At 38.5% G+C, this 23,338-nt stretch overlaps 3 protein-coding genes across 5 annotated transcripts; 1 reads left to right on the forward strand and 2 right to left on the reverse strand.

The window, feature by feature from the left end:
- Window positions 1-746: 746 nt before the first annotated feature.
- On the reverse strand, window positions 747-6,839 carry LOC146612599 (protein max-like). Of its 2 annotated transcripts, none has more exons than XM_085342356.1 (4): window positions 6,677-6,839; window positions 3,515-3,622; window positions 2,039-2,162; window positions 747-1,933 (listed from the first exon to the last, which is right to left on the reverse strand). In XM_085342356.1, the coding sequence occupies exons 1-4, from the start codon at window positions 6,710-6,712 to the stop codon at window positions 1,749-1,751; spliced, it is 453 nt and encodes a 150-aa protein (XP_085198482.1). In that variant the 5' UTR covers window positions 6,713-6,839; the 3' UTR covers window positions 747-1,748. The 2 variants fall into 2 exon arrangements, with proteins under 2 accessions (XP_085198482.1, XP_085198481.1); XM_085342355.1 differs by having other exon boundaries at window positions 2,039-2,177.
- Window positions 6,840-9,120: 2,281 nt separating this feature from the next.
- LOC146612600 (uncharacterized) lies at window positions 9,121-13,935 on the forward strand. 2 transcript variants are annotated; one of them, XM_085343317.1, is made up of 6 exons: window positions 9,121-9,329; window positions 10,108-11,016; window positions 11,285-11,381; window positions 11,755-11,865; window positions 12,314-12,480; window positions 12,813-13,935. In XM_085343317.1, the coding sequence occupies exons 2-6, from the start codon at window positions 10,661-10,663 to the stop codon at window positions 13,273-13,275; spliced, it is 1,194 nt and encodes a 397-aa protein (XP_085199443.1). In that variant the 5' UTR covers window positions 9,121-9,329; window positions 10,108-10,660; the 3' UTR covers window positions 13,276-13,935. The 2 variants fall into 2 exon arrangements, with proteins under 2 accessions (XP_085199443.1, XP_085199444.1); XM_085343318.1 differs by lacking the exon at window positions 9,121-9,329 and having other exon boundaries at window positions 10,059-11,016.
- Window positions 13,936-15,683: 1,748 nt separating this feature from the next.
- On the reverse strand, window positions 15,684-19,221 carry LOC146612601 (uncharacterized). The gene is made up of 12 exons (XM_085343174.1): window positions 19,014-19,221; window positions 18,833-18,865; window positions 18,649-18,738; window positions 18,166-18,237; window positions 17,969-18,057; window positions 17,754-17,856; window positions 17,384-17,486; window positions 17,252-17,304; window positions 17,062-17,140; window positions 16,344-16,840; window positions 15,951-16,144; window positions 15,684-15,842 (listed from the first exon to the last, which is right to left on the reverse strand). The coding sequence occupies exons 1-12, from the start codon at window positions 19,161-19,163 to the stop codon at window positions 15,698-15,700; spliced, it is 1,608 nt and encodes a 535-aa protein (XP_085199300.1). The 5' UTR covers window positions 19,164-19,221; the 3' UTR covers window positions 15,684-15,697.
- Between the last annotated feature and the right edge of the window lie 4,117 nt (window positions 19,222-23,338).

Genomic DNA, 23,338 nt, shown 5'->3' on the forward strand with positions numbered 1-23,338 from the left:
TGCGTTCAAGGCCCCTCGGAAACTTTCACGCTGAACTCAAAGAGCGCCACTTGATGCACTTTACAAAGTCAGATGTCTTGGAACGTTTTTCTAACATTTTTGTGGTTCGTCGTGTGCTTTACTATCACCTTCAAATATTTCAGTAGTACTTCACCATCCTACATGTCGTTCTTGGTTACGCCTGCAATTTCCTACGGCACTGGAAAGCAGCACACAACCTGCGTCTTTGAACGTTGTTTCCTGTAGAGGGAGCGTCAGGACACATCACACTGGCCCAAGTCTAAATTCAATATTTAAACAATGATTGATGTCATTTTATGTCGCAAATAAAAGTTTATATGTTCCTCGATGCTCATATTTTCTACTTTATCTCTAAATATGAGTGAAAAGACAAACACATATATCTCCGTGTGTAGCCAATCCAGTCCTTGTGATCTAGGAACATTTAAAGGTTTATTTCTACCAAAGTTTCAACAAATCCTTCTTATCATTTACCTTAATTCCATCAGCAAATTCTGATTCTCAAATCCTATTAAACCTGCCAGATTATTGAATTAACTGGCTCTTTAACTAAACCTGCATTTAACACCAAAAAAAGGATGCTGTTGGGGATGCCTAATGTGCAAAAATCAGGCTATTTTTTTTACATTAAAAACACAGGAGTCACAAATTCATCCAAAATGGATAAAATAGTTTATTTATAGTTTCATAATAAAGGTATGCCTTATCTTGCAAGACAACCGTTGGCAGTATGTACAACATACCTGTAATTTCCATGGAATGGAACAAACAAATCTTATAAGGTACACACTAATTTATCTCTGCAAAAAAAAAGAGAAACATTCCCAGCACAGGCAAATCAAAGGGAAGGCTTTTCTTTGCAGAAACGACACCATTTAAGAGTATACAGTGTTATATACCACACACTGAAAAGGAACTTCCATCGACAAAAATAAAGGACAATGCCTTTAACTGCATTGTGCAACATTCAATATCAATGAGGGGATTTTTTAACCACAATTTATTTAAAAATATTAAAAATAGAGGAAAATAAATAGCTGAAACTTTGAAATATCAAGCCAAACATAATGGGAGTTCAGACATCAGATTATATAGGTATATAGATATAAGGGTAAGAAATTCTTCTTGGTGCATGACTATAAATAGAGGGATTTCTTTGATTACACAACATTTCAAAAGACAAAACTTTTAGCCAACTACACAGAATAAGGAGGGCTGCATTTTGCATAACAGACAGGGTTTGTTTTTCCAAAAGCAACTTCACATTCTTTTCTGGAAAAATATTAATATTATTATTATTAAAAGGTAAGGTATTCCTACCCTTACCGTTTGTCAAAAGTCTCACACCTCCACCGGATTGGAGAGGTTGACCAAAACAACCAATAGGGAAAGGTTATTTTTGTAGCTTTACTCAAGTCTTGTCATCTCCACATATATGAATGGTTATTATGAGGTCTGAAAGGCATAAAGTCCTTCAAATCTGCAGAGCTGCCTCAATTTGGGGATTTTTAACTTTGTTGCTGGGCCACGAAAGGAGTGACAGGATGCTTGCCAGAAGGATAAAAGAAGGTAGAAGCGTTTTATACATAATAGCACCTCTCTCACACACGATCTCCACCTCGTCTCCTGGGCTAGCGCAAGAAGGCAGGGCTCAGTGCGGACAGGCAAGAGGAGCTGGGGCTGGTGGGTAAAAAGAGTCTGTCTAAGGAGCCGGGGTCCACCCAAATCTAGCTTAGCTCCAGGCGCAGCTTCTTCCTGTTTGGTGTCTCGTCTGATTCTGATTCAGAGCTGGAGTCGGACCCACCATCAAAAGCGGACACGGCGCTCCCTTTGCGGTTTGTGTACAAGCTGCTATCAGAAGAGTAGTTGGTCTGGAGCTGAGTGTTCCCCTTGGCCTTCTCAAGTGCACGAACTGCAAGTCGTACACAAAGATAGAAACAAACGTTGTTTACGGCATCTGAGATTGAATCCACGTGACAAAAATGTGCGATACTTATTTAACAAGAGCACCGCTTACCCTGCTGCTCCAGCAGTGCATTCTGCTTCTTTAGATCGTCAATATCTTGCTGGTGGGTGTGGTTTTTTCGTCTCATGTACTGGATGTACTCCGTGGCTTTGTCTAGAATCTGTGCTCGGGAAGCCTGTTTAACAGAATTCTGTGAGGCCCGTGTGAAAAAGCAGCCAATAAAGTGCATGAATCTGTTATACACAGTTCAGAGTGTGTTGCAATTTAATCTGGATTCAAATAAGAAGTTAACAAGAACTATTCCAGGAGTCAGCGACCTCGGGCAGATGGGTCAACGCTTGTTTTGTAGTACCGTATTAAACCAACAGCGCAGGCTGACCACAAATGTTGATGCCACAACTTTGCAGCAATGCAAACTTGAGCAACAGCGACTGTGTTTGTTAGAAATATGCAGTGTTAACACAGTATACAGATTACTAACCAGACTGAAAATCAGTGGCAGTGGGCAGTGATCAATTCAAATTAGAAATTTCTGGTCTAAATCATCTTCAGTATTAATCTGAGGTAAAAGAGTGAGTGGCTGCAGCAATCCGTAAAGGCTCTGTCATTATTTGGACCTGCATTTCAGTCAGGATAGAAAACAACGCAATTACAACACTCTCGGTCGTGGATTGGCCTCCCCACAGGCTGGACCTCAACATTATTGAAGCAGTGTTGGATCATCGTGACAGCAAATGTAACAAAAGAAAGCCAACATCCAGAGAAGAGCTTTCAATGAACTATTCCTGAAGACTACTATAAGAAAGCTGCCTAAGAGAGTTCAGGCTGTGCTGAAGAATAAAAGCCGTCATACCACATAGTGATTTTCAAGCTCATTAAAACTGTACAGACTCTGTTTTTAACTTACATACTGTACTTTCATGTATGTTTGCACGTGTTTCGACAGAATTTCCCATTTTCCTAGCAAAATATAAAGAAATGAGGGGTGGCTTTTAGATTTGCATAGCACTGCATATCTATTAACTCCAGGTTGAGCATTATCAGCTTCAGTTTCACTTGTGATGGCAGACCAGCGCAGGTACAAGTTAAAAGCAAACGAAGATAAAGCAGCTGGGATTCAACACAGTACTACAAATCAGGCTTAACAGAGGAGAAAATGATCTCATCTCCATGTTGACACAACAACTGTACGTTAACTGCCTTTTGAACTTGAATAGTATTAAATATGAAATGGACAGCATAAGCAGAAACATCACTCTTCATCCAGCATTTATTTGGCAAAGCTGCCAGAGTTTACAGAGCTGCTTGCTTTGACAGCAGTGTCTACAAGCTTGTTAAAATCCACCAACGAGATGAATGATCTTGTGAATCATTATCAGACACGTCGTTAATATTTGGCGAGGCATCTGTTTCTACAAATAACAATTTCCTCCTTCCTCTAGGCATGACGGAGAGATGACGAGCATAGATCTGGATTCTGGGGCACAATATGAATGGTCTATGGCAATATATAGATAGTTTCCTCACCTTCTCCCCTTGTAGTGCAGGCACAGAGTCTCGTAAACTGTGAAAGCTGTCTTTAATGTGGTCCCTGCGTTTACGCTCCAGCGCATTGTGATGTGCTCGCTTGTCTGCCTGCAAAGGGGAGAGAGAAAGTTTAGGTCATTTACAAAAAAACTACATACGTCCGCTTCTTTAACATACAGACACTTCACCCGTTGCCTACTGGTGGTGGTCAGAGGGCCCGGTGGCGCCAGTGTCCGGCAGCCTCGCCTCTGTCAGTGCGCCCCAGGGTGGCTGTGGCTACAATGTAGCTGCCATCACCAGTGTGTGAATGTGTGCGTGAATGGGTGGATGACTGGATATGTAAAGCGCTTTGGGGTCCTTAGGGACTAGTAAAGCGCTATATAAATACAGGCCATTTACCAGGCCATACAGAAGTGATTTAAACTGCAGTAAGAGAAGGCCTCATCTTTAGACGGTTATTGCGTGTATCTGGGTTAATATCAATATATGCACACAAGCAGGAACCTGTGCTGGAAGTATTTACAAGGACACGATATGTTTGCTTTCAGGGTTGCACCAGCAAATCTTAGTCATAACTAAAATTCAACATTAACTCAGTCTCAACTCTTCCTTTGCCTTTTTTTCTTAACACGGACTGGATGATAGATAAAAAATCCAATTTTTTGTCTTAAAACAAGGTGTTCCTTGTTTCGTGAGTCACTAAGAGTCATGTAAGATCCGTTTGTGGTTAATAACTAGCTTTTAAATGTAGTGATTACAAATATGTGTGAAAATTTTCCAAATGAAGAGATGGGGAGAACATGCAAACTCTATATGGAAAGGCTGCGGCTAGATTTGCACCCAGGACCTGTGCGTGTTCTCCCCATTTCTCTGTGAATGTGAGCGCGAATGGTTGTCTGGCTGTCTGTGTTGGCGCTGCAAAAGACTGCCAGTCTGTACCCCACCTCTTGCCCTATGGCAGCTAGAATAGGCTCCAGCTCCCCCATCCACAACCCAGAACTGGACAGACGGGATGTAGATCAGGTAAATTCAAATATTGGTATGGTATTATTGTAGCTTTTTGCTCTTCTTTAAATTAACCTCATTCTTATTTTTTAGGGTTTTTTTTCTCACTGTTGTATATATTTGATAAAAGATGTCTCTCACTAAGTGAGGGTTTTACTTTAACTATTAACTCACTAACTGTACTATTTCTATTCTGTATCCTGTCGCTGGACTTTGTCTTGTGAGATCAATAGAGTGTGTATCGATCTATCTATCTGGGCGGCCGTGGTTCAGGGGTTGGGAAGCTCATCTTGTAACCGCAAAGTTACCGATTTGATCCCCAGCTCACTCTGTTCTGATCGTTGTGTCCTTGGGCAAGACACTTCACCTACCACCTACTGGTGTTGGCCAGAGGGGCCGATGGCGCGATATGGCAGCCTCGCTTCTGTCAGTCTGTCCCAGGGCAGCTGTGGCTACAACTGTAGCTGCCTCCACCAGTGTGTGGATGTGAGAGTGACTGAATAGTGGCATTGTAAAGCGCTTTGAGGGTCTCGAAAAGCGCTATATAAATCCAATCTATTATTATCTATCTATATCTCACTCATTACAACATGTTGCTAGGCCAGATATTAAAGTTAGTATAAAACGGATCATTTTTAATTTAGGTACTGGCAGAGATTAGAAGGAACATTTTACTTTCATTTTCTTTGTTTATGTAAGAGCAACACTACATGTCAATGGATATCAACGTAAAAATGTAGATTCAAACATGGCAGATTTGACTAAAACTGCTAATATCTCGTGAACACATCATGTAAAACTACACAAAATGCAAAAGACAAACATATACATCAAAACAAACATAAACAAAAGACAAATACAAACAATCTGCCTCACAAAGTTAAAGCTCATCACTTGAAATATGGATGTGAAATTTGAGCCTTTGCTGAAAACTGTTTTTAGGAAGCATTTCTAAACTTAATGGCTCAGTAGCGTTAGATGCACGGCACAATGAGAGCTTATGAAGCCTTACAGTAAATGTATAGGTGGCTCTAATAGGATCTACACTAGAGTTGGAATCCATAGTTCTGAGAAATATGTGGCCATATTTAGGTCATGTTCTCAGATTCATGCTCAATTAAAACACCACATCGCACTTTGGGGTGGGAAAATGCAACTGCTTATTGCAACACGAGGAATTCAAACCTGCACGCACAGTGGGCGTACTGATACATTGGCAGAGTGGTTAGTTGTAATGCAACTACAGCGCTGGATTTTTAGCAAGAAACCACAATTTAACAGGTAACAAGGGCTTGCAGAGAAATACTGAATAAATCGCCGGGCTTATAATCAAGAAAACACAATAACATGACATGAATTCAGTTGTACGATAGGAGAACATCGAGTACTGTATTCTCATTGAGCCTCGGTTTGCTGTATTAAATGTGTGTGCATCATAGCCTGACTTAAATCACACGTCAGAGCTAAAGATACAACCAACCACGACATTTCAACCAGCTAGCTGTCAAGTATGCTAACTATATCTAGGTAGACGTGAAGGGATTACCCTTTTATGCAACGAATAAACAAGGGCTGCATTTAGCATCTAAACTAAATAAATAGTAAAAGCATGCGTGGTATAGCCGACAGAACCGTGTTATATTTCTGAAAGGAACATTATGTCCAAGCAAGCCGTCAGTTCACCTCTCAGAAGAGCTGACCTTGTGTCCTGGAAGAGCTTAACTGCTGTTTATGATTGGTTTTATTTATGTTTTTTTTTTCCATATTTGCAGTTTTAACACAGCGTTTTATTTCAAGTTTTATTGATCACGTGACAGCAGGAATACGGTCCACCAGAACGAGTGATTTAAGTTATAAGAGCATAAAACAGCCCTCTTTATTTTGCTGAGCTGCCCCAAATAAACGACAAATGTCGTAGCGAGGCTACCCAACTTATTCACCAGTTCCGTGTGCGACTTTCATTTGAAAGCCAGCAATTAAGAGCTCAAACGCCCCCCCTAACAGCTATCTCCATACAGGCTTCAAAACCTAGTGCTAGCCCAGAGAAACCCCCGCTAACTAGCTAGCACAATCAAATAGCATATTTTGAGAGGAATGTGAGTTACTGTGTAGCTAACAAACTGGCTAGCTACTTCTAGAAGAAACAAAAAGACATACATCGCTGTCGACTTCGATGTCATCGTTTTCGCTCATTCTTCGATTTAAAAAAAGGTATGAGGGGGGAAAAGAAATAGAAAGTATAGCAAAAGCTGGAAGCAGATAATTAAACCAAGCACGGAACTCTGCTACGGCAGAGACATGACAACCAACCGCTTCTCCACACGTGATTCGCCTACACACATGCACGGGGAAAACATCTACAGCGCAGGCGCAGTAAAGCAAAGGCCTATGGTAATTGAAGTAACTTGGTCCAACACAAAGCTGATTTGCATATGTCATGTTTTTGGAGCTGAAACTATATTTCCCACAAGTCCGCGGAGTTGGGTCGCCTTCAAAATACATTTTATCCCCTACAATCACAGCAGCTTGGATATGAGAAATCTCAGTGTGGTTTCTCAAATAGAACATGATGTTCTTTGTTGTACTGTGGTATATTACAATGGCAGAAAAATGATTTAATCACCTGCTGAATTTGTAAGTTTGCTCCAGTAAAAAGAAATGAACAGCCTCTGATTTTTATGGTAGTTTCTTTGTAACGGAGAGAGGCAGAATATCAACCAAAAATGCAGAAACAAAAAAACACGTTACATAAAAGTTATACTATTATTTGGATGTCACTGAGTGGAATAAGTATTTAATATCCAAGCAAAACATGACTTAGTTCTTGGTGGAGAAATCCTTGTTGGTATGCATAGCGGTAAGACGTTTCCTGTAGTTGGTCTTGAGGTTTGAACACATCTGAGGAGGAATTCTGGCCAACTCCCCTTTACAGAAATCCTTTAGGTATCTTGGCTGCTGTTTGAAACTTAAGCTCCCTCCACAGATTTTCTACAGGGCTGTGTGGAGACTGGCTTGACCACTCCATGAGCTTAACATGTTTCTTGTTTAGACACTCCTTTACTGCCTTTGTATGTGTTGGATCACTGCCATGCTGACCCATTCACAGCTCATTATAACATTTCTGAAGGAGGTTCTCATCTACATGTCTTTAATCTACATGTCTGTACTTTACTGTGTTTGGAGGAAGAGAAATGATGAGTGCGATCCAAAGAACATCATCCCTCTTCCTCCAAACACTTTCTCCCACGCCTTTTCTAAATCATTTAGATGTTCACTGGCAAACTAAAGATGCACCTTCTTGAGTGATTGGACCCTATGGGTGCACCATGATTTCACTCCATTATGTGGTCGTCTTGGTGACTGTGGTCTAACTTCCCTTCATATAATAAACAAGCATCTCCCTTGTAGTTTTGGAATGACCCAGAAGGTGATTGATGGTCATTTTATATTTTCTGTTTCCGAATAATCACACTAGCAATGGTCACCATGTCACCACGCTTCCTGCTGATGTTCTTATAGTCCATTCCAGCCGTGTGCAACTCTACACTCTCATCCCTGACGTCCTTTGACAGCTCTTTGGTCTCATTCGTGGTGGTGGAGACGCTGGAATAGAAGAAATTGATTCTGTGGAGAAGCGTGCTCTATACACATAATGGGCTGAGATCAGTAATATCAGTAATTGATTGACTGATTGATTAAACACATTACACAAACATTATAAACTGCTTTACATATCATTGAGTCAAATACACATCCATCAGTCATTTTGCAGAATCTTGACTGTATATTTACATTATGATATCAGACATGACATATTAGCTTAGATTCAACAGTCTACTGTTCAAGTGGAGATTATTAGCAGTGTTGTGTGCGACAATATCTGCTCTTTTCTATTCCCAGCATATAATTATAAGGCCAGATGGTGGCCTAGCTCATTTCAGCTGCCCTCCCCCACCTTCTACCCATAGCTGTTCATTGTCAGAGTATACGAACTTCAAATAGCTGCAGCACTGCAAATATACTCCTTAATAATCAGGAATGTTTAAGAAAACTAATCCTGATTAATGTTCACATTAATAGAAATGTCTGCAATACGTGTTTCTAAAAGGAGATGAAAGTTCAATAAAAAATATATAAATCAACTGAATCTTTGTGCTCAGTTAATCTCATTGAGATTCAGATGTCAACAGGAGGATATCAAGAATCAATTATTCATACTGCAAAATACCAAAAATACCCCAATATATCAAAGGTGAAGGCTGTCTAATGTTAACATGTTGTATTAACAGTAGAGTGTTAAGAGATGAGTATCACAATAAGCTATTATGGCATATTGTGAAATGACCTATATGTTGTTTATGCTCGTGTTTGACAATTTCTCCCACTTCCCCACATGACACTTCTACAGTCCTAATTGCTTTACAGCAAATCCTCAAACACCCTCGCACTCAGTGCTTAACGGCTCGTTAACGCTGCTCATGCTTTTGCTCCGTCAGCTCCGAGTCTCTGCTCTTTCTCGTCTCCGGCCCTGGCAGCTACTAAAATAGGGAAGGCATGATTAGATGATGTTCGCCAGCTGTGACAAGAGGACGATCTGATTTCCTCGTGTCAGCATTGTTCCCACATCATCATAATTAATGTTGTTCCAGGTTCAACATTGCAAGTGACCAATCACCTTCTTGTGACGTCATTCCTTTGCGACTTCGAAATACCCGCCTTCGAGTATTTCGAAATACAAGTGAAGAAGCGAAAAACCGCCGCCTGTCCGCCGAATTTGAAGTCAATTTAGGATACTTTCCTTTAATAAACGGTAAGCATTATACATATGTTCCTCACTTGGCTTGCTGTTTGTTTGCTAGCGATAGGCTACTTGACAACAGCATTAGCTAACCAGTGTTCTCTAGACCAGCGTTCCCCAACTTTTTGGGTGTTTCGTGGTCCGGGGGTTGGGTCAGGCAAAATTGCAGTAGCTTCCCTGATCATTTTACAAACATAAGTGAAGAGAATCTGGACTAAAAGGCCTAGACTTATGGTTGTGTGCTGAATCTATGAATCAAACTATCACCTGGAAACATAATTAACTGGTCCATAGCTGTGAAACTGGACATGAGTTCTTGATTCTATGGAGATTAACAGTAATCCAGAAATTTACAAATTTGTCCTGGTACATCGCGTAAATGTTGTCCCTGGGACATTGTGTAAATGTTGTCCCTGGGACATCGCGTAAATGTTGTCCCTGGGACATCGCGTAAATGTTGTCCCTGGGACATCGCGTAAATGTTGTCCCTGGGACATCGCGTAAATGTTGTCCCTGGGACATCGCGTAAATGTTGTCCCTGGGACATCGTGTAGAAGTTGCCCTGGGACATCGTGTAGATGTTGTCCCTGGGACATCATGTTAAAGTTGCCAGAGACATACCATATGAAAGTTTAGCTTCTTTTAGCCCCTGTTTGTTTTATATTATTTTATATATATATATTTTTTAATATTATATTTAATATTTACATTGTATTGCAAAAAACCCCAAAACAAGTTAAAATGAATTAATGAATATTGACTAATTAAACCTTCGTTATTTTTCCACCAGAAATGGACGATATAATTAGAAGAAGTGTTCTGAATGACGAAAAAAAAAGAACTGGAAAAGACACACAACTTTGTGTGCATGTGTCACAATGCCAGGAGGACCCATTCAGTGTTGTGTTAGAAAAATTGAACTCATTAACCCTTCATGGACATTATAAATGTTTAAATGTTGCCTCAGGTAAAGACAGGAAAAGAGACTATTACAAATTCAACTGCATCAGAGCTGGGGAAAAAGTCGAAACAGCTACAGAGCAGTGGGCTGTAAGGCCTATGTTTCATTTAAAGTACTCAAATGTTGGAAAGACCACACAGTCATCGTGCAGCGTACATATGATAAGCATGATGGGCATGATCCTTCGGACCCAAAAGACGCACATTTCAACAATATTTCCAGTGATTTGAGGAGGAAGATTGAGGAACTGCTTTCCCTTGGAACTAAGCCAGCCATCATACTAACCGAATGTCATAAATGGGCCAAAGAACATGGACACAGAGATCTTCACAACAGAGAGCATTTTGTCACACCACGTGACATTGACAGTGTTAGAACCTGCATGATGAGGAAGAAGCACTTTAACTGTGGAGACAGTCAATGTGTACATACCTTACTTAATGGAAAACATCAAGAACATGTTCTCTTCTATCAACCATACACATCTGACCAAGAACTAATGATTGTTTTACAGACACCTGTAATGAAATCAAACATGGAGAACTATGCAAAACAGTTAGTATTTGTTGACACCACGCACTGCGTTAACCAGTATTCATTTCCCTTATTCACACTTGTTGTAAGAGATGATCATGGGCATGGAGTCCCTGTGGCCTATGCTATTGTCAGCAACGAAAGTCAGAAAACCCTGGAAACTGTTCTTGGAATAGTTTGTGAGCATTTCCCAACTTCCCCGAGGTAAATAATACATTGACAGCTATTAATTTTGAAATAATTCCTTTTCAAAAAAGTTATAACATGCCAGAATCTAATGCTATAGCTGCAGCATGAGCTGCAAAAAACTTTCCTTTCCAGTTGTTAAAGTTATTCCTATAGGCTGTATGCAGTATTTTATATATCTACTTGTGAGTTGAAATGTTTAATTTGGCATTGAAGTGGTGCTTTGAGATAGCAAAAACATTTTCATACTGTTTAATCTCATTTAGTGTTTTCTTTTTTTCTGTAGAGCATTTATGGTTGACAAAGACTTTGCGGAAATAAATGCTTTGCAGAAGGTTTTTCCAGAGTCAGCTATCCTTCTATGCTGGTACCATGTCTTGCAGGTAAACCACATTGTTTTCTTTTCACGTTGTCTAAGATGCACCTGAAACACATTTTTACAACAGGGTCCTGTTGTTATGATTTGCCTCATTGTGATATTCACCTACTCAGGTTAATGAATATAAAGGGATAAAATGTTGAGTGACTTTGTCCATCCATTTAAGACCACAGTGCACTCATCTTCTGGTGGCTGCTTCCCAAAGCTCTTTTTGACATTTAAAAATATGTTTGCCTGGTTGATTTCTGTAATGCACAGGTCCTCTTGTCCAGTGAGTGACAAAGTTATTTTTGGACGTCAGCTTTCTTTTATGCTTTTTGTACAGCTGCTCCTCTGTCTCTCTCTCCAGATTAACTTTTTTTCTCTTACATTCACAGGCTGTTAATCGATGGCTTTCAAAATCAGAGTCCGGGGTCCATGGGCTTTCTAACACCCAAAAGAGAAATGAAATCATTTCTTTCTTTTGTAAGCTGAAAGCTTGCACATCTGTAAGTGTAATTTGTCTATTTCACATTTTGATTTCTTGATTACACTAAGAGCATAATAACTTTCAGTTGCTAAAAAAAGTTACAGAGAGATACAAAATAGATTTTTGAAACAATTTCTAAAACTGGCTTCTTATCTTGCTTATCAAAACAAGTACTTAAGCTGTGCAGAACATCATTGTGTCACCCACTGTGCAGTAGAACTTGTGAGTGGGATTCTTTCACAGACAGATGCTGAAACCAAATATGCTTATAGGTTTAGTGTTCCTTCTTAGCCATTGTAAGGGAAGAAATAATTGCTTCTTAATACAAAAACACGACATATTATTAATAACTTAAAATTCTTAATGTTATTCAATAAAAGGAAAAGGGCTTCAATACATAATATTAAAGATTTCAATAGGTCTGTTAAATGGATTGAAATATATTCTGTTGCATCCAATTCTCTTAGGAGGACGACTTTAAAGCCACATCAGCAGAGTTCTGCCAGACATTTAAGCAATACCCTTTGGTGTGCCAGTATTTTCAGAAGCACTGGGAAGGCATTGGCCACATGTGGTGTGACTACGGCCGTCGGTTCAGTCACGCTCGTTCTGAAACAAACAATGTGATTGAAAGGTATGATTTATTATTTTGACCTCATTCAATTGTATTGCTGAAAAAAAGATATTATGCTTTAATCCAAGAGGCTAAACTGAGTAGGTTCGTCATGTCATTGCCAGAACAGGTTTTAGGCAAATCCTTTAAATTCTAGCAGCGTTTTTTATGTTATCACAACAAAAAACAGAGTAGGTGGATTTGCCTAAATCAGCTAAACCGGCACAGAGCATTCCTTTATAAAAGACGTGTGCAATAGGTATTCCAATTTTTAAAAAAATAATACAGTCTTGATTAAAACTTTAAATTCCTTCAATTACAGTTACTAATCATTTCAAATAACTGTTTTTCAGATTTTTCCACCGCCTGAAATACCAGTTTTTATCTGGCTACAAGAATAGGCGTCTGGATGATCTGATTGAAGTGCTCCTAGGGAAGGCCGACGACTACTTCTCAGTCATAAAAACCCTGCAAGATGTGGGCCGCATGAAAAACAGGTTTGCTGACACCTTGTCTCAAGTTTCAGACTCTGCTTCAAGACTGATGGAAAGTGGTTGGGCTCTTAAAATTACAGTCAAGAACAGCCATGGAGTTAATGCATATCAAGTCCCATCTGAGTCAAGAGAAGACATGGTGTATGATGTCTGCCCTGTTGAGTCCTACTGCAACTGTACATATGGCTTACGAGGACTTCTTTGCAAGCATCTAGTGTTACTTGCAAAATTAGCAGAGGCTGACAATGACATCTATCCAAACATGGAAACAGACCTTGGCAAGAATTGCAGTGAAAGAAAGGCATTACTTTGTACACTGTGAGGACTTGAAAGTGATAAAAATGCCAAGTTTGTTTGGAAATCTGTGTTTTTTTGCATCGGCTGAAACACTTCAGTGCACTTGTTGTACGTTCTCTCACTATAACACATGTGCTTGCCTGAAGGTGGCTTGTAGCCATTTTAAACAAATGAAAAACTCTCTGAAAAGTCCTCTATCAACTTTGAATGACACTCCTGTAGTTGAAAGCACAGACAAAAAATGCACAGAAGATGCAGTTTGAAAACTAAATGCTGTTTTAGACACAGTTAAACAGTGGGCATTCATTCCAGAGGGTATTACTGCAATGATAGATGAACTGCATACAAATGTCTTAAAAACAAAACAAGTAGGCAAAAGTATATGCCAGTACGAAATAAAGACGACAGATAATGCACGCAAAATTAGGCCATTGTATTCTAGCAAGAAACGTTCGGCCAGCATCGACATTCCAGCAGTCTGTGAAAATGAATGTGAACAGTCGATAACCACTGAAAGAGAGACATCCTCTGGAGAAAATGAAAACCTTTTGGAATACAAAACAAAAAAGAGAAGAGTTAAAGCTAAGTATATGCACAAGTAGACTTTTGTGTGACATTTCAAAGGGACTGCATCCATTACTTCTGTTTATTGAAACCTAAAGCTGAATAGCTGTCTTAACTTTCTGCCAAGGAACAGATGAAAAGAAATTGTTTGGTCTCTCAAGCAGTTGTTATTTATGTGTTATTCATTACTTTGGCTTGGTTGCTGTTTTTGATACAAATTCATCTGTGCCCATTGTAATATTTTCATATGTTACTATTTTTATATTGCTATGCATTATAAATAAAGGATTACTTATTACTATTAAAGGTCTGCATTTGTAATTGTTGGTATTATTTATAAAATATGCGCTCTTAAGTTTTTTGCTCCATAAAACGATACCTGTCACTTTTTGGACATAGAGTATCAGCTGTTGAGAACCCCCGGCTCATACAAAATAGAAGTAAAAGGTTTCAACATCCAGCCTTTTTATGATTAAATACAAAGTGTAATAACAGAGTTATTGGGGTGTGATTTTGTTAATAGTTAGTCTTAAGTATAAGTTTAATAGTAATGAGTAAGAAAATATAGCCAGAATAATGGAATGAGACTAACACCTGACCTCACACTGAGATTTGGTATGAAGTGGCATGTTTGTGCTAATGCTGACATTGGGGCTCAGAGTTCCTCTGTGTATATATATTTGTGAACGTTAACTTGGCTAATGTCCAAGGGTTTGACTGCTTTCCTGTTGGATTGTATCACAAAGAACAGGGATAAGAGCACCAGTGGCCGTGCACACCCTCATCTCTCTCCTTCACCCAATCATTAGTGTTGGAAACCGGCATTAGCTCAGAGTAGATTAGACTTCAGTATAGTGCAAGTGATTTGATTTTATGATTATTTGATTCAGTTTTTTCTGTGTTCAAGCTCAATTACTTTAATAAAATATGTTGAATTCAAACAAATAAATAAACAAATAAACTGTGGACATTACCCTTTTAAACCTTTCTGAAACAAGACAGGTAAAAACCAGTGTATAAAAGTTTACATAGGTATAAATAGCTCTAACACTTTACTCCAGCCTGGCGTCCACACATGTGGACATCACATTTTGGGTTATTTAGACCAAAATACTAAATCTTGATCAACAAGTGCCTGATATACAGTTATGAGGACATTATACTGCAACTGTTCTATCGAAATTTCAAATTAATGTCCTCATATGTGGCTCTCATTTTTCTCAGAAACAAAAATTAGGTAAAAAAAACAAAACCTGGTAATTCTTTCTTTTTACATTCATCGGGTTCCAATCGGCCCAAATATCAAAGAGAAATTAAAAATGCATGCCATGGAAGATTTCGGGTCTTAGGGGGTTAAAATGACCAGACCCCTCCGGCCTGTTTTCCAGGCCACTAAATTAAACCCAGTCAATTACCAATTGAACAGAATAAAAACCTACGAGGTCCACTAATAGTCCAAAAGTCCAAATCTTTAATAGAAAAGACAGGCAGAACTCAAACAAACAATAATCCAAACGAGGAGCATATATACACACTGGAAAGTAAATAATTATAAGTTATTAAATCAGACTAACTAAATACAGTAAAACTAATAAGGGAAGACGAACACACGGGAAATAAAAATAACAGTGTAAACATACCAAAACTCAAAATAAAACAGGAAAGCTACTACAAACCGAGTGTGACACAATTACATTCATATTGAAACATATGTGATAATTTTCTTTGTAGCATTTTTAAGATATGTGTTAGAACAGTCATTATGCTGTTTGGATTAGGAACCAATCATTTTTGCCAAATAGTTAACACAAACTTAGAACAACAGTGAACAATTTTCAAGATTCTGATTTACAGAACAAACAAGTCACAAAAGGTTTCATTATTTAAGAGACAAGATCAAGTTTTTCACACAGGAATGAAATGACAGAATCCAGTGCAGCGGGGCCAAAGGTGTGTGTCAGCAAACTGAAGGTTGAGGAATCAGTCAGCTCATGTTTAAGATTGTGTTGGATTTTGAGAAGAGTCTGTCTGTTATTAGAAAGTAAGATTAACAATGTTACACCAATAACCCAAATACGGGGAAATGACAAATAATACCAAAAAAGATACAACTTTCATATTGTTTTACTAACTTACTTTGTCATATCAGCACTTGAATGGTCGATGCCTTTACAGACCATGTCTGTTGTGACATCGCAGGCCAATCTTCCGGCAAACCCGAGGGCTAGCTCCCCAGCCTCCTCTTCACTCAGAACACTAAACACTGTTACTTTAGTTTTGGCCTTCTTAGGCCTGTCAAGAATCATTGCGGGCAGTTTGGCTTTACGGCCCTAAAAAAGAAAAAGTGCAAACACCAAAAGAGCAGAGAGAGACACACACACGCGCACAAAGTTAAATGCTTTTGTTTACATGGTGTAATTGTGTATATGTTGCAGCAAATGCACAATTTCCAGCCACATTGTCACTTCATTGATACGAGTAACCCGGATTTATTTCAGGTGACATCAAAATCACGAAATGTATACCTACCCCAATCAAACCTCTGAAAACATGAACTGACATGTTCTCTGCGTTGATTCTGCGCTTGATCTCGTCTTCTGTTATTGTGTAGGTTTTCTTTTTTGAGCTTGGTACAGATAAGCGACCATGCACTCTGTAAACTGTACTAGTTCCTTCTGAATCAGTTTGGAATTCTGTATCTGCATCGATCCTGTCAACATCATCAGCAGCAGCATTATCTGTACTCAGACTTGTGCCGTATACTTCTGCTTCTTTTTCGTTGTCTTCAGTCTGTGTACCTTCATCTCTTTCAGTCTGTGTACCTTCATCTCTGACTGTCAGTCTTCCTATCTCACTGTTACTTGTCGATTTGCTGCAGATGTTCTCTCCCTTAGGAACTTTTCCTTTGTCATTCGCTGCCTGATGCTTTCCCTGATGACATTCTTCACTGGCTACTTCTATTGCTCCTCCTGTATAGCCACCCACTATGCTGCACAACTCCTTTCCCTCTGCTGTGCTGCACTGTGCTGTTACATAAAGAAGAATGATATAAACAACACTATATCAATTTAATTGTGAAGAGAAATCCCCACAATACGACACAGTTATGTCTAAAATAGTTTTGTGTAAAAACTGGATCTTGAAACGTCCACTTTAATTACACAGTCCTGGTGTGCAAAGGCAAAATTACGAAAAAAAATTTCACTTTAAACATTTTTGGACATTGTTTAGTTATATTGTGACTTACTCTCACAGAAGATACAGATGCCACAACCAGACTTTGAACAACGCATGTGCTTGTATGCACCACATTTCTGGCACTGCACCTGTGAATTAAAAAAAGAAAAAAAAAGAAGAAGAAATAAACAAACAAAAAACAAATGAACAAAGTCCATTATATAAACAATCTATATGGCTAAGGACATGTCATAGTGTACCCGGTCTTTGGCTGCAATCACACACCAGCACTGACTGCACTTCCTAGTTCGATCTGCAAAATATAATTTGTTTAAGTACAAGTTACATTTTCCAATGTTAGAGAAAAAGAAGGCAGCTAATTTTATCTTTACCTATTGAGGAAAATAAGTAGTGGCAAAGTCGGGACCTGAGCTTTGTGACTTCAGTGTTGTACTCCTCCACTTGTGTTTTACCGTCAATGAGAGATTGGGCAAACTAATAATTGACGAAGAAAAAAAAAAAAAAAAAAAAAAGAGCAAAAAGAATTAGATTAACAAAGAAATGTTTGTTTGTTTTTAACCCCCCCGAGAAAAAAAAAAACACACAAAAAAAACAGAGCAACCAAAGCAAAGCATTACTGCTGAAATGGTTCAATCTACAAAAAAAATTGAGATTTTACCATCCTGCCTCTAAGGCTTTAAAAACTGAATAGGCAAAAATGTAAACATTACTTATATAGGTTAAAGCTATAGTTTTCAGTACCATTATGACATGCACTCCACATGAGTTCCCATCCTGTTGATGTGGGTGGCTCACATGTGACAAGGTCCACTCTCCAGCGCAGCCTCTTGCTGAAGCAAATGAGTTGAGAGATCGCAGTTATTACAAATAAAAAGCATATAGAGAAATCAATAACCACGTTCGGTAATGATTTCAATTAAATTAAATATGTTATGTTAAATATGTTAATTAATTACCTCCAGTTTTTCAACACCGCACTTTTTCTGACCTCCGACTCGCCAAATGAATTCATATAGACTATGGTCCTCTTGGGTATGTCACAAAACTGTTTTGTAAAAAGATGGATATGGTAGGCTTGGGCCTTGAGCTTTCCTAATGAGGGACACTGAAAAGTATCATGCACTAGAGAGAGTGCAAAATCTGTGCAACTTACAAACAAGGTCCAGTGGCTGCCGTTTTCCAGACAGGCTCCAATCAATTTCTCATACATCTGAAAGATGTTTTTCTGGAAATAAAAATAATGTGACAAGTATGTTTTTCTGTCAAGAATGACACTGCAAAACTGCAAAAGCTTGTCAGGTGAGACTTGTGATTAATTCTGCAGATACACAAACATATAGAAAGTGTCATTTTTTGTTTACATTAATTAATTTCTATAGTGTGTACAAAACAAATCAAGACCACAGACTCAACACGCACCACTCAATTTTTGGTGTTCTTTATCAGTTGGCCAAGACAGAAATGTTTTAATCTGTGTGCATTGCTTTTGAACAAGTCTTTACACAGAAAAGGTTTCAGAAAGGTATTTTTCAGGTTCTTCTGACAAGGCTTCAATTTTGGAAAATGCTGTTTGTTTATAGTGGCAACTTATAAACCCTTTGTGATAAGAACATAGTTACCACAGTCCAAGTCATACCTTCAAAAAGTATGCACTTTGTGCTCTTGTGGACCCATCCAAAATTTTTCCAGTGATTTGGCTTGGTATTGGATAAATGTGAGGGAAATTCTATAAAAATAACAAATACACCTATGTTTTCAAATACATTACAAAAAACGTAAACATGCTATGTCATTATGATCAAACAAGCTTTTCAACATACCTCACACTGCAAATAGATTAGGCCATCTATTACCTTATAAAACAAATAAATAAATACATATAAATAAAAACAGAACTAAGGAATACGATTCATTAAGTAAATTGTACAATAAAGTGTATTTAAAGCAGAATTTAACATTAGTTTTATGACAACATAAAAGGATTTTTATGTCAAGAGGTACCTCATCTGAAATGTTAGTCTGGTCAAACAGGGATTTCAAACTTGAAATACCAATAGAGTTTGGTCCAGCTACTCCCACAAGGTAATCTGTGAGAAAGCATATGCTGTAGTCAACAGATATCATTTTCTTTTTGCATGCTGCAACCATCATCCATTTCAGTCTTCTAGGAGCTTTGTCTGGTTGTAGTTCTTTTTTCTCCTCCTCATCTATTAATTAAATTGTTTTCTGACCTTCCTAACTGTTTCCGACCTGTCTTCCCAATGTGATGTTTAAGCAATATATGTATGGTCAGAAGGGGGTGAAATTTTCATTGCAGTTGTACGTGTAACATTGCATGTGATAATAAAAGGCTTGATTGGTTGATTATTCAACATGAGTTGACATTTACCTGACATTGTGAAGGAGTCACAGTTTCTGTAAGGGTGTAAGAACATAACATGTGGATTTGTTACACTTCTTTTTCACAAGTTAATAACAATCAATAATTTTCATTCCATTATTTACAAGCTATCACACGATGTCCCAGGGACAACATTTACACGATGTCCCAGGGACAACATTTACACGATGTCCCAGGGACAACATTTACACGATGTCCCAGGGACAACATCTACATGATGTCCCAGGGACAACATTTACACAATGTCCCAGGGACAACATTTACGCAATGTCCCAGGGACAACATTTACGCGATGTACCAGGACAAATTTGTAAATTTCTGGATTACTGTTAATCTCCATAGAATCAAGAACTCATGTCCAGTTTCACAGCTATGGACCAGTTAATTATGTTTCCAGGTGATAGTTTGATTCATAGATTCAGCACACAACCATAAGTCTAGGCCTTTTAGTCCAGATTCTCTTCACTTATGTTTGTAAAATGATCAGGGAAGCTACTGCAATTTTGCCTGACCCAACCCCCGGACCACGAAACACCCAAAAAGTTGGGGAACGCTGGTCTAGAGAACACTGGTTAGCTAATGCTGTTGTCAAGTAGCCTATCGCTAGCAAACAAACAGCAAGCCAAGTGAGGAACATATGTATAATGCTTACCGTTTATTAAAGGAAAGTATCCTAAATTGACTTCAAATTCGGCGGACAGGCGGCGGTTTTTCGCTTCTTCACTTGTATTTCGAAATACTCGAAGGCGGGTATTTCGAAGTCGCAAAGGAATGACGTCACAAGAAGGTGATTGGTCACTTGCAATGTTGAACCTGGAGCAACATTAATTATGATGATGTGGGAACAATGCTGACACGAGGAAATCAGATCGTCCGTGACAAGAAGCCTCCCCCTGACACCACACTGTAAACCCGCTACTCCACCCCTCCTCTCCAGCCGAGTCACAAACCATACCACCACACCTATAAAGAAGTCAGTCCATCACTATATTTCTCAGTTTTCTAATTGTGTGGATGCCCTTTGAGTTCCTGTTTCTCTTTATTAAGTGTGCCTATGCCAAAAGGCACACTTATTACTATTTCTCGGATTTATTATTCTTCTTATTATTATTATTTTCCTTTTTCCGCCTGAAATTTTACAGCGTAACTCGCCTCTCACCGCGATCTAATTCTGACTGCTCATCACCCTTTTTTCCAGGCGCCTGGCCCCTTTCCAGGTGGCGTGATTGGTAATGAAACGGATCTTCGGGTTCAATCCCACCTTGTTCAACATTTTTTTTTCACTACAAATTTATACACTATCACAGACCTGTAATTTATATTGCTAATTTATTACAATTCTGCAAAGTTTTATGATTTTAGCAGCTTTTCTAATATGGACCTCAGATTCTTGTCAACAGTCCATGGCAGAAATACATACAAGTACACAGCCTGATGAAGCAGACAGAAGCCCTACCTCTGATTGGTTCAGCATTTACACCTCTTATCACTACAAATCTCAGCCTCTTCTGCTGTTTTCATTAGAATTTTAAGCTTTTCCAGAAATTCTGCTGATTGAACTCTTTTCAGCAAAATATTCAGGATTTTAACCTCTTTTCTGCCCAAATTTTGCTTATTCACCTCTTCTGCAAAATCTTCAGCCTTTTCACCTCTTATTAGCACAAATCTCAGCTGTTTTCAGAAAAAAACTCTTTTCATCAGAAATTCTGCTCATTCACCTCTTTTCTGCAAAGTTTTCAGCCTTTTCACCTCTTATCAGCACAATTCTCAGCCGCTTCTGCTCATCTCATCACAATTGTCAGTCTCTCCACCTCATCTTTGTGGGAATCAGTTTGGCTCAGTGAAATGAGTAACTGCCTTTAGAACAGAAGGGCCAGGTTTGAATCCTGCTCAAGGCAATTGTTTTTTTCAAACTTTTTCAGCTTTTTTCAGCTGACATCTTCAGCGTTAAGGCATCCACACAGCATTTTCGCAGGAAATGCAAATTTTTCTAGTTGAAGTTATTAGATTGTGATATACATTAAATGCACTCTTTATAAACGCACATGAAAAATAAACTCTTGCCTATTTGTCCTCTTTGCCTCCTAAAAGTACATCTGTGTTTGTTCATTCCTTGATTTTGTTTTACAGAGAAAGAAATGTGAAAATCATTTTGTTCCTTCTATTTTCAACTTGTCTTCCAGTTTCATTCATGTGGGTTTTTTTAATGTTTGTTCTCTTTGGGAAAGCAACAACAAGACTTACGACGATCAGTCAACACTAACACATAAAACTATTCATGAAATGAAGGCAAATGATTGAAGTGAAACGATTCATACATTTTATTTTCCAATGAACACAAGTTTTTCTCAAACTGCTGTCTGTTATCCAACTCAAACCTGACTCTAAATTCAGGGAGTCATGTTAAAGCAAGCTCAGTTAAAGTTATTCAGCTTTCTTAAGTACTGCTAAATGGTGATTTCCATCAGTAATGATTCTTAACAGCATGAATTTGAATAAGACGTTGAAGCAAAGTTAATTTATTAGAATATTTTATTGTTTATTTGCCCCTGAATGAAGAAGATGAGGCTACTCTTGTCCAGGCTTAACTTAAGAAGCAGCTGAGTAGTTCTTCCACAAAAACCCAATCTGCATTTTCTTCTGTTATAGGCACAGCTCCTGCAGGTCTTTGCTCTGTGCTGTGAGGTTGGTCACGTCACTAAACAGATCTTCATGCTGCACCTCCAGTTTCTTAAACCTTTTCTCCAGTTCTTCTAATGTTTCTCATCATTCTTGTCTTGCAGCTCTTTGCTTTCTTCATGCATGTCCTTGTTCCTTTGTTGTTCATTTTCATGGATGGCTTGTCATCATCAGCAATTCTTCAAGTAAAGACTGCTCGTTTTTCTGAGATCGCTCCTGTCGTTGCTTCTCCTGCATTTCAGTATTTGCGCACTGGACTTTGTTGTACAGTTCTTGTAAATGGGTGTTTTTGGTCACCATTTCTTGGACTTTCCACTGCATATCTCTGCAATTTTTCTCCAGTTGCTGTTCCTCTTCCTCCAGTTCAGTGTTTCATTGTAAAATAGTCATAATTCTGTATTTTTCTTTTCAAAGTCTGGGAGGATTTGTCTTGGATCTTGCATAGCAGCTCTTGGGGTAAAACCTCCAGCTTGCTTCTTGTTTAAAAGTTGTGTATTTCTTCCCAGAGCTTCATTAAACATCACTTGCAAGCCTTCATTTTTTTTTCTCATCACTGTAATTTCTTGCATTTTTATCATTTCTGCACTTTTCTCCTCTTGCATTTGTTTCATCCTGTTCTCCAGGTCTTGTTTTTCCTTGCAACAATTTTTAAATGCTCTTCTGAGGGCTTTAAATTCACTTAAGTGAGCAGTGCTGGGGTGATCCCTTTGGCTTGAGTGATGTTGTCTCTGAGACATCTTGGTACCTCGATACAGTGACACTGTACAAGATCCAGATGTTTCCAAAGTCTTTTGTGGTCGATGCCGAATGTTTGACAGCTACGAACAAAGCTGTGAACAAACTGACGTGTTGCCTTTAAGTTTCTCTTGCTCGCTTATGAGTTATGAAGCTGTGTGATGCGCACAACTTCATAACAAAGCTCCTTAACAAAGTACTATTTGTTAAGGACTTTTATTTATTTATTTATTTATTAATCTATTTATTTTATTTTTATTTATGTAATCCTTAGTTTATTTCATCATTTTATAATCTGCTTTCATTCAAATCTCTATAAAATCCTAGCGCTTCATTAATGTATCAGTCACTTGAAGTATTCTTTATTTTTTTACTCTTTATTAATTAAGAGCAGTATCCGGATTACAACCAGTAATACTGGACTCTTCACCATTTAGTGTTAGAACTGAAGAAGCATCTCACATGAGAGGTGAAACATTTTCAAGAAACTTAGTCGCTTTTTCTTTCCAAG

This window comes from Diplotaxodon limnothrissa, linkage group LG19 (assembly GCF_057381915.1).
Source record: "Diplotaxodon limnothrissa isolate DT_005_m linkage group LG19, D_limnothrissa_male_GT1.1, whole genome shotgun sequence".
Taxonomy (NCBI): Eukaryota; Metazoa; Chordata; class Actinopteri; order Cichliformes; family Cichlidae; genus Diplotaxodon; species Diplotaxodon limnothrissa.